This window comes from Onychostoma macrolepis, chromosome 05 (genome assembly GCF_012432095.1).
Source record: "Onychostoma macrolepis isolate SWU-2019 chromosome 05, ASM1243209v1, whole genome shotgun sequence".
NCBI lineage: Eukaryota > Metazoa > Chordata > Actinopteri > Cypriniformes > Cyprinidae > Onychostoma > Onychostoma macrolepis.
In genome coordinates this window covers 44,924,620-44,936,672 of record NC_081159.1, presented here as the reverse complement: position 1 = coordinate 44,936,672, position 12,053 = coordinate 44,924,620, and the positions used below count along the sequence as shown (strand labels likewise).

At 41.1% G+C, this 12,053-nt stretch overlaps 1 protein-coding gene across 1 annotated transcript; it reads right to left on the bottom strand.

Annotated features, from left to right (window-relative positions):
* Positions 1-9,380: 9,380 nt before the first annotated feature.
* Positions 9,381-10,860, bottom strand: LOC131541191 (aerolysin-like protein). Its single transcript, XM_058776784.1, has 2 exons — positions 10,722-10,860; positions 9,381-10,427 (listed from the first exon to the last, which is right to left on the bottom strand). The coding sequence occupies exon 2, from the start codon at positions 10,413-10,415 to the stop codon at positions 9,468-9,470; it is 948 nt and encodes a 315-aa protein (XP_058632767.1). The 5' UTR covers positions 10,416-10,427; positions 10,722-10,860; the 3' UTR covers positions 9,381-9,467.
* Between the last annotated feature and the right edge of the window lie 1,193 nt (positions 10,861-12,053).

The following is a 12,053-nucleotide window of genomic DNA, read 5'->3' as shown; positions in this document are numbered from 1 at the left end:
GACTTGACTATAGAGCTAAGACAAATTAATTGGTGGAAGAAATATAAGTTACTTTAGTAAAGTAAAGTACTTTCAGTAACTACTAATAGTGCATTGAGGAAAAACTGCATGCATTTAAAACCTTAAGTTAGCTTGAGAAAGCCAAACTCCAAACTCAGCCCAGATCTTCAGACTGATCTCGCAGGGTGTGCTATATCTTTTCTAACTGATCCGACTTACGGTTTTCATAAAACTGAAGATTAAAAATCATAAAAATCCCATAGACTTACATTGACGGAATGTTCAGATGAGCCAAGACTATTCAAACTCCAACTGTCAAAATTCAAATCTAAATACACTGAAGCCCATTAGACTCAATCAGACTGTCGACCACTGTTGATGTGCCACCTAATAAGGTGGTGAATGTTAAAATCACCATCGGAAGAGCCACGTTTGACCTGCCTTACTGTTACGGGGCTGACAAGACGTGAGACGTGCGGATCCAATTGCAAGCTTTTATTTACAGGCATGGTCATAATACATGCAGGGTCGAGCAATGGCAAACAGGTATGGCAGGGACAAGACAAAGAGTAATCCTAGGGCAAGCGAAGGTCGGTCGACAGCGAACAGTATCCAAAGGGGCTAGGGAGAGAGATAATCCAGGGAACACGGGCTAGAATCCAATGGGGGTGCAAACAGTGTCCGAACAGATAGACAGGGGTAAATACAGGGAACACAGACTAGAAAATAACAAACGTTCCGTAAAGCAGCTGACACTAGGGGAGTGAAAAACGCAGGACAATACAGGAACAGAACAGAAACAGAGAATGGCACGGAAAGGGTTAATCCAGGAAACACGGGCTCTGTAGAATTGCTACGGCTAGGGGAGCAGTAAACGCATACAATACTCGGACAAGAGGGAAACAAAGTCCAGGGTTTAAATAAGGTGTGTGATCAGTGTGTGCGTGGGATCAGGTGTGCGTGTGATTAGTGCAATCAGCCGTGTGTGCAATCAGTGCAATGAATGATGGGAAATGGAGTCCAGTGTTATGTATGGTGTGAGAGTCCATGTGGTGAGCGAGTGACCTCTGGTGGTGAATGAACGGAAGTTCAGACCAAGATTCGTGACAGAGCCCCCCCCCCCAAAGAGCCACACAGTCTGTAATCAGGAGGGAGGTAGAGCGGAGGCGGAACAGGGGGAGGGATGGAGGGCCAGGTCCTTGTGGAAGCGGAGTGATCTGGGACCGAGGTAGAGCTGGCAGAGCAAGAAGCCAGGGCAGAGTGGACGGGACTGGAACCCACCAGGGCGGATTAGGAACCCACAGCAGAGACTGGGACCTAAGGGAAACAGACACAAGGAGGAGACAGAACATGCACAGACACAAGGACTGAGGTAGGGAACACAGGAAGTTCATAATTATTTTCCATGGTGGCAACTGAGCAGGTAGGCAGTTCACAGTCAGCCACCATGGCTGGGCCAGATCGGGGCGAGAGTTCAGAGATGGCCTTCTTAGCCATGACAGAGAGTTCAGGGACAGCCCTTCTGGCTGCGACAGGACAGGCAGAGAATTCACAGGTGGCCTCCTTAGCTGTTATAGGGCAGGACGAGAGTTCAGGGACAGCCCTTTTGGCTGCGACAGGACAGAACGAGAGTTCATTGACGGCCTCCATAGCCGTGACAGGACAGAATGTGAGTTCAGGGAAAGCCCTTCTGGCTGCGACAGGACAGTACGAGAGTTCATTGACGGCCCCCATAGCCGTGACAGGACAGAACGAGAGTTCAGGGACAGCCCTTCTGGCTGCGACAGGACGAGAGTTCATTGACGGCCTCCATAGCCGTGACAGGACAGAACGAGAGTTCATTGACGGCCTCCATAGCCGTGACTGGACAAGACGAGGAATCAAGGACGGCCTCTGTGGCCATGGCAGAGCAAGACGAGAGTTGGTGAGTGGATACCACTGACACCTCCGGAGGTTCTGCAGCGGTCGCCGCCACCTCTGGAAGTTCTACAGCGGTAACAGTCTCCTCGACCGTAACTCGACAGACCGAGAGAACATTGCAGGGCGCCACCATACAAGGGGCTGAGGCGAGCCCCGCCGCTTCTGGAGGTTCTGCAGTGTGTGCCGCCACCTCGGGCAGTTCTGCGGTGGTGTACGCAGCCCAAACGCAACAAAGCCATTCCCATCAGGGGAAGCGCTTCGGACAGGGGAATATGCAAAAGAACAGGAGGGTTAGAGTGAGTGGGTTTGGGGATACCAGCTGCGCGTGCAGACACCAGCGGTACATCCCTCAAACTAGACATCAAACCGGTATAATGGAAGACTGACCTTGATGGTCTGGGTGTGTCAGCCGTGACGGGCTGCGGCTCTGGACGATCAGCCGTGACGGGCTGCGGCTCTGGACGATCAGCCGTGACGGGCTGCGGCTCTGGACGGACAGCGACTCTGGACGGACAGCCGAGACGTGCTGCGGTGACTCTGGACGGACAGCCGTGACGTGCTGCGGTGACTCTGGACGGACAGCCGTGACGTGCTGCGGTGACTCTGGACGGACAGCCGTGACGTGCTGCGGTGACTCTGGACGGACAGCCGTGACGTGCTGCGGTGACTCTGGACGGACAGCCGTGACGTGCTGCGGTGACTCTGGACGGACAGCCGTGACGTGCTGCGGTGACTCTGGACGGACAGCCGTGACGTGCTGCGACTCTGGGAGATCAGCTGAGACGTGAAGTGACTCTGGATGATCAGCTGAGACGTAACTCGGTTGATGACGACCAACTGTGACTTGACTGGGCTCTTTAACAGCAACTGTGACTTGACTGGGCTCTTTAACAGCAACTGTGACTTGACTGGGCTCTTTAACAGCAACTGTGACTTGACTGGGCTCATGAAGATCAGCTCTGACTTGGCTTGATTCGTGACGATCAACAGTGACTTGACTTGGCTTATGAAGATCAGCTGTGACTTGTCTCGACTTGTGAAGATCAGCTTTGACTTGGCTCGACTCACGAAGAGAAGCCGTGACTTGATTTGACTCTTTGACATTAACTGTGACTTGATTTGGCTCATGAATGGCAGCAATGACATGACGGGGTGTTGTTGTGGCCGCCATTTTGTGAACGGGCTCTGGTGCGTCCGCCCTTACCGTCATGGACGCGGTATCGCGTTCCTCTTCCACGACACCCGCGGTGAAGGAGGAACCGACTGACAACAGAGCATAGTCCAAGAACTGACTGAGTGATGAACGCGGACCCTCGAGTCTAAGCTTAGACTTGAGAGATGGATTTATGCCATCGCAGAAAATCTCTATTAAAATAATGTCTGGTAATTCTGAATAGTGAGCGATGGCTAAAAATTCTCGAATATGGGTTTCCAGAGATCGTGGACCCTGTTTAATGGCAAATAATATTTTTGTTGTGTCTATACCTGGCCAATGTCCGTTTGAAAAGCTGCTGGATCCTCGTGTGGCCGAGTATTCTGTTACGGGGCTGGCAAGACATGAGACGTGCGGATCCAATTGCAAGCTTTTATTTACAGGCATGGTCATAATACATGCAGGGTCGAGCAATGGCAAACAGGTATGGCAGGGACAAGACAAAGAGTAATCCTAGGGCAAGCGAAGGTCGGTCGACAGCGAACAGTATCCAAAGGGGCTAGGCAGAGAGATAATCCAGGGAACACGGGCTAGAATCCAATGGGGGTGCAAACAGTGTCCGAACAGATAGACAGGGGTAAATACAGGGAACACAGACTAGAAAATAACAAACGTTCCATAAAGCAGCTGACACTAGGGGAGTGAAAAACGCAGGACAATACAGGAACAGAACAGAAAGGCACGGAAAGGGTTAATCCAGGAAACCCGGGCTCTGTAGAGTTGCTACGGCTAGGGGAGCAGTAAACGCATACAATACTCGGACAAGATGGAAACAAAGTCCAGGGTTTAAATAAGGTGTGTGATCAGTGTGTGCGTGGGATCAGGTGTGCGTGTGATTAGTGCAATCAGCAGTGTGTGCAATCAGTGCAATGAATGATGGGAAATGGAGTCCAGTGTTATGTATGGTGTGAGAGTCCATGTGGTGAGCGAGTGACCTCTGGTGGTGAATGAACGGAAGTGCAGACCAGATTCGTGACACTTACACTGGCACAGTGAAGATCACTTGCGAGAACGGCGGTGTGTTGCAGTACGAAACCAAGGGCCAATACAAAGGCATCACTTACACTGATATCAAAGTGAATACTGAAGAATCTGATCTGTAATGTTAAGATGCATTCTTCTTGGCTGGGCTTTTTCCTTCAATCTAACATTGAATAAAACTATTTCATGAGCCCTGTGTGTCCTGTTTGTCTGTATTTAATTGTGTTGCTTCATTAACAAATTGCTTTAACAAGGTCTTTTTTTTTTTTTTTTTAACAAAGCAAGTTGTTAAAATTCTCTGGAAATGCGTAAATATGCAAAATACAATGATGGTGACAATCAACAAAAATCTTTATTATCCAGAGTATTAACGTAACACATTACAAGTTGATGCAAACTGTTTACTTGTTTATCCTGGCTACTTCAGCAAGAATATAAAGAAAATATATCGGTGCAACTGAACCTAATTTATATAGGTTCACAAAGAGCTCAAAAGGAAACCCTTAAAGCTGTGGCCATAATTATCTGCACCCTTGGAAATTATGAGCAAAGAAGCCTGTGAAACTAAATCTGCATTGTTAATCCTTTTTGATCTTTTATTCCAAAAATTCACAAAAACCTAACCTTTTGTAGAAATAAAACAATTGAAAATGGCGGAAAAGTCTGTTCATGAAATGTTTTTCTTAAATACATGTTGGCCACAATTATCGACACCCCTAGAAAATGTGTAAAATATCTCTGATGTATATTTCCATTCATATTTTAAATTTTGAGCACTCCATGGTGATTATGAACATGAAATTACTGTTTCACAGAAATATAAATATGAGGAAACACAAGAGGCCAAATTGCCTTAATCATCCATCACAATGAGAAATATATATATATAGTTCTGATGTGCAGCAAAAGATTGCTATGCTTCACAAAATTGAAAGTGGCTGTAAGAAAAGAGCTAGAGCAGTGAAAATTCCCATTTCCACCATCAGGGCGATAATTAAGAATTTCCAATAAATATAAAATGCTACAAATCTGCCTGAAAGATGACGTGTGTCTATTTTGTCTTAAAGCAAGGTGAGGAGGAGAGTTTGAGTGACTAAAGCTCTTCAAGGACCACAGCTGGAGAATTGCAGAGTCTCAGGGTCAGAAAGCCACAAAAAAAAAAAAAATTGTCAAACAGCACCTACATCAGCACATGTTGTTTCGGAGGGTTTTATGAAAAATATCAAGAAAAGAAAATGCTCTCATTACAACATTAAGTACAGGAGATAAGATAATTCTAGAGCAAGAACATAGAGATGAAAGCGCGTTTTATGTGAAGGAAATCCACCTGCGTGCATTCATATATTCACTCTCATGTTACAATAATACGCTCTTTAATTGACAGCTGTTGTTAAAATAACGCAATAGAAGCTGCCTCAAACTCAGAACTATAAAGAAAAGAAGAATATTGTGTCTGAAAGCTGTGCGTGCCGTCCCCTCCCGCACCCTGCCCGGCGGTAACGGTACTGTCCAACCACGAGCGCAAAACACAGAAATGGAGAATAATTAGTCATTTGTATGTTTGTTCAAAAATCATATTCGGACGCAGCATTCATCTAGTTCATTTTGATAGTGCAAACTGAACAAAGCACTGCAAAGCCTTACACGGAGAGTGGTTTCCTATGGTGCGAGAAAGTCAGAGTTATGAGATATAAAGTCGCAATTTGCGAGAAAAAAATTCAGAATTGCGAGTTTATATCTCAGAATTGCGAGTTTATATCTCAGAATTGCGAGAAAAAATGTCAGAATTGTGAAATAAAAAGTCGCAATTACCTTGTTTTATTTTTTATTCAGTGGCGGAAACGGGCTTCCATAGAAAAGTGATTGTGTGGCCCGGAGCTGGGCCAGAAAAGATTTGCTATGTGGGATGACGATGATAAATTGAAATGAAAATAACTACCGAAAACACACTGACTCGCGCACGCTCGCACTGAATACCAGCAGCGCGCGGCACAAGACTCCCTCTCGTGACGTAATATGACGCGATGTTGAAAAAAAAGTGATTTTTGAGAACTGTCAAGGAAACTAACTTTTTCTTCTAAATTTGTGCCCTCACGCCTTGTAAAACATTTTCAAACCCTGCAATAACGGTTCATATGATATTTTCATACAAGGTTATATATTCATTTGAAAAAAATCTTTAACCTGCAATTTGCACTTTAACGGGCGTTGCGCAGGCAAACAATCGAACGCAGAACTTTTATAACGATCAACCAATGGTGGCATAAAGACCGCCTTCTCTGATGCTTGATAGACACCCCCTCATTAGCATGTTGAGCTGAGGAAAAATAAATACTGAACTACATTCAAAAATGAATAAACATTTGAAGGGAGAAAAAAAAAATCTACTTTCAGTTTAGCATTTCCTTTAGCGTTTTTTTTTTATTATTTCCCCCAACATTCGTTTAATTTATTTAATTATTTATCTCCTTGATCGCCACATTTAATTATTTAAATATTTATTTATGCAGGAATATGTTGATTAATTAATTTATGTATTTATTTGTACATTTATTTATGTATAATTTTGTGAATTTATGTATTTATTTATTTATTTGCATATTTATTTATTTATTGTTTTTGCAGGTTTGGTCCTCCATAGGGATTGGCATTCCATACAATTTATTTTTTATATTTTTTATATATATTATATTTGTTGTCGGACTTCACATTTACCTTGGATTTTATTTCTTTTAAAGGTCACCTATTATGCACAATTCACATTTACATGTTGTTTTAACATAAAACAAACAAAACAAAAAAACCTTATGTTAAGGAAAACTGTATTTGTGTATTTGTCAACGAATAGCATTCTTGTGGAAATTTCTAATATCCCATTAAGAATACTTGAACAAAGGAAGCAAATACAGAAACAAAAGGAACAGAACACATTACAAAACAAGAGTCCTTAAACACAAAACATGGGAACACAGACTGGGATCATGACTCTTGTACACTTACAGTCATGGCCAAAATTATTGGCACCCTTGGAAAATACGAACAAAGAAGTCTGCATTGTTTATCCTGTTGATCTTTTATTATTAAAAAAAAAAAAAATCGAACCTTTCATTGAAGTAAAACAATTGAAAATAGGGGAAAAATCTGTTTGTGAAACATATGTTTTTCTCAAATACACGTTGGCCACAATTATAGACACCCTTTTATTTAATACTTTTTGAAACCTCCATTTGCAGAGATAACAGCTCTGAATCTTCTCCTATAATGCCTGATGAGGTTAGAGAACACCTGACAAGAGATCAGAGACCATTTTTCTTTACAGAATCTCCCCAGATCTTTCCAATTCTGAGGTCCATGTTCATGCACTCATCTTCAGTTCACTGATGTTCTACAGGGTTCAGGTCAGAGGACTGGAATGGCCAGCAGAAGCTTGGTTTTGTGCTCAGTGACCCATCTTTGTGTTGTTTTTGATGTTTGTGTTTGGATCATTGTCCTTTTGGAAGATGCAAACATGGCCCATTATAAGATTTCTAACAGAGTCAGTCACTTATTGATTTTTTTATCTGTTGGTATTTGATAGAATCCATGATGCCATGCGTCTAAACAAGATGTCCAGGACCTCCAGCAGAAATATAGGCCCACAACATCAAAAATACAGCAGTATATTTCATTGTACACATGGGGTACTTTTTATCCCTGTGTTCACCAAACCCATCTTGAGTGTTTGCTGCTAAAAATTAATGTTTTAGTTTCATCTGACCATAAAACACAGTCCTGTTTGAAGTTCCAGTCGTGTCTGATAACTGAATATGCTGGAGTTTGTTTTTGGATGAGAGCATTTTCTTTTCTTGCTTTTTTTCATGAAACCCTCCCAAACACCAGGTAGCCCAAACAACATGTGGTGATATAGGTGCTGTTTGACAATTTTTATTTATTTTTTATTTATTTTCGTGGCTTTCTGACCCTGAGACTCAACTATTTTCTGCAATTCTCCAGCTGTGGTCCTTGAAGAGCTTTAGTCACTCAAACTCTGCTCCTCACCTTGCTTTAAGACAAAATAGACACACGTCATCTTTCAGACAGATTTGTAGCATTTTCTGATGATTGGAAATTCTTAATTATTGCCCTGATGGTGGAAATGGGAATTTTCACTGTTCTAGCTCTTTTCTTACAGCCACTTTCAATTTTGTGAAGCACAGCAATCTTTTGCTGCAAATCAGAACTATATATATATATATATATTTATTTATTTTTTTTTTTTTTCTCATTGTGATGGATGATTAAGGGAATTTGGCCTTTGTGTTTCCTCATATTTATATTTCTGTAAAACAGGAAGCCATGGCTGGATAATCACCATGGAGTGCTCAAAAATGCAAATATGAATGGAAATATACTTCAGAGATATTTTACACATTTTCTAGGGGTGTCGATAATTGTGGTCAACATGTATTTAAGAAAAACATTTCATAAAGAGACCCATTTTTCCCCATTTTGAATAGTTTTATTTCTATAAAATGTGAATTTTTTTTAATAAAAGATCAAAAGGATTAATAAAGCAGATTTATTTTCACAGGTTTCTTTGTTCATATTTTCCAAGGGGTGTCAATAATTATGCTACCTGGTCTCACGGCATTTACGTACCTGGGTGCACTTTTTAGCGTGACATGAAATACATACCAATAAGTACATATCACTGCAGTTTCCAAAATAAATGAACACTTTCACACAAATTTACAGAGTTGCGATTAATAAAGCGTAATTTTCGCACAATTACTTGAATATGACTTCAAAACAATATTAATATGCTGGGAGATTTGAAAACTGATGCTTTTGAACGTTAGCATCACACACATCCAGCTTCATATCTATGGGTTTTCATACATGACAAGTTTGTTCGGTAGCTCACGGAGTATGGAGACAGACTTCATAAGAAGCACCAATTGGAATCCCGTGTAATCACGGTTCGACAAAGCAGTTAAAATCTGCGTAAAAGGAAGTTCAAATGGCACAGTTGCATCAGCGAATACGTTTTTATATCAGTTTTGCATTTGTTAACACTATCGGGTAGGTTTAGGGCTGGATTTGGTGTAGGGCATATTTCCAACACGATAGAGCATTAACCTTTAGCGACAGTCCCCAGATATTTGAATTCTGAACCGCCGCAATATGTATCTGAAGCAACGTAATAAAAACGTGTCAGGGTTCACATATTGAAGTCTCAGAAAACCTCGTTAAATCAAACATTTGTCAATGAAGCAACACAATTAAATACAGAAACAGTACACAAATACTTTTATTCAATGTCAGATTGAACATTAAAGGGAAAAAGCCCAGCCAAGAAGAATGCATCTTAACATTACAGATCAGATTCTTCAGTATTCACTTTGATATCAGTGTAAGTGATGCCTTTGTATTGGCCCTTGGTTTCGTACTGCAACACACCGCCGTTCTCGCAAGTGATCTTCACCGTGCCAGTGTAAGGCAGGTCAAACGTGGCGCTTCCGATGGTGACTTTAACATTCATCACCTTATTAGGTGGCACATCAACAGTGGTCGACAGGGTTTCGGTGGTCTCATCCGTCTGCTCATGACTGTAAGTGCCTTCTTGTCCAACGCTGAAACTGAATCCTGTAGAAGCTTCTATAACCCCAGGAATCCCTGCCTTCACTTCCATACTAAATGTTGCGGTAAAGCGGTTACACACTGACCATGAAGACTTTTTGGTCACTTTCTTTGAAGTTTCAACGCTTTGCTGTTGTTTGTCAGAGGTGTCGTTTGTGAAAGTGACGGCTTTGATCTCTTCTACGGTCACTTGTGGTATCAGTTCTTTTATTGTGGGATAGTTGACATTTGTGAGAACGGTTGATTGAACGGCACTGAGAAACATAAATCCCATGCAGTCAATATCTGAAGCAGCTCTTCCTTCAACTCCCAGACAAAATCCAGAGCTGACATCAATGGGATATTCTCTTTTTAAGCCCCAGCTCGTCATCTTTGCAAAAAATTCTCCATCCAGGTTGGTCTTGAATTTGATGGCTCCAAGACGTGTTCCTGCTCCGTTCCCCCAGAGGGACAGTGAGGTGAAACACTCATTAAGTTTGAACGCGTACTCTTGATACGGTCCATCTGGATTGCCAAAGGTTTCACTTCTGCCATCTGAAAGCCAAACCTTGACAGCCTTCACCTGCCATTCACCCACCCACACGCCAATCTTCTCTAAACTGGCACCGTTATTCTCACCAGTAAATGAAAATGAAGAACCTCCTCTACCACCAGTGATTTCCACAGTTGTTGGGTAGGACATCTTTGAAGAAATCTGAAAATGAGATCACAGATTTAATATCATAACTAACATCAGAGATCTGAATCAAATGTGTTATTTAATGGCTCGTGTGTGTGAATTCATCAATAAGTAATCAGTAAAAAAATTTTTACTCAAAAAAGGTTATTAATTCATATATTCTATGATTTAAAGAAATGTGAATTAGCTTTTTTCATTTGCTCACAAAGTTTCATTTATACTTGTCCTAACATCCTGTAAGTTTGTTTTTTTAGCCATTTTCTACACAAAAATAAATAAAAAGTAATTGATATATGTATATATACTTACACGGATGACAGTCTGATGAACTTCTTCTCCAGATCAGCTCATCTGGTAAAAGCAAGAAAAGTGAAGATTGCTTGACTGGGCTGCTGCTTAAATAGATCTTGAAGTGGGTAGGCGGGACCTGGGGGATCTCACTAATTAGATCCAGGTTCAATGAGTCAGGATAATTTGATGAGCAGTTTATTCTTAAGCAGCCCGTACCAAATTACAATTTACATGTAAGTATTGGGTTTCGACTTACTTGAATATTGCAATGACATGAAAAAATACAAAATATAAAGCGGAAGCAGCCTTAGTTATCGGACACAGGTGTAATCAGCAACTATTTTTATTATGTCAATAAACTTTGATCCTTTCATTTGCAAAATAAAATGGTGGAGTGTAACGAAATAAATTCCTTGTATTCACATAGCCTACAGATCAGTGAGGGTTTTTTCCCTCACGGGACAGCAACACTACAAAAACATCGTCTTTTACAATACGATGCACTGTTGTACATTGAATTGTAGCCTATTTGAAGTATTTTAAATGTAACGACCTTGAACAAATTCAGAAGTAAAATGCAACATACACCGTATAGTGCAACAGTAATATTAAAGCAAGACCATCATACATAAAGTTTTTTTCTGCAGAATATATACTTTTACTCTTCATACCTTAAGTACGTTACAGTAAAGATAATACTTTTAATTAAGGTTTTAAATGCATGCAGTTTTTCCTCAATGCACTATTAGTAGTTACTGAAAGTACTAAAGTAACTTATATTTCTTCCACCAATTACTTTGTCTTAGCTCTACACAATTAGTCCTTTCCTTAAAACAGACCAGACCCCTGTACTGCAGGATAAACCTGAACGTCCCAGCGCTGGACAGTGGAAATATGCACTCAAACACTCTGGAGACGATCCCAGATGATGCTCCACTGGCAGAGGCTGCACCAGGCTCTCTATGAGCAGCCCGTCCAGGTCCAGACTCCACCAGGGTCTCCATGCTCAGCTGAATGAAAGTGTACATAGGCCTACACATTTTTTTCCCCCAATCTGTTTTATGTGCTGTTAATTTATTTTTATGTTGTTTTTCTGATGCTGAATTGAAGTTATTTTGTATGGAGGGCCAAATTACTCAAAATTAAATAATTAAATAAATGCAGAAATGCAGAAATAAATGTATAAATATTAATTTATTCATTCATTTCTTTATGTATTTATTTATTCATTTATTTATTTTTTCATCCATTCGTTTATTTATTCGTTCATTTATTTATTCATTCATTCATTTCTTCATTTCTTTATTTATTTATTCATTTATTTATTTATTTCCTCCTCCACATTTCATT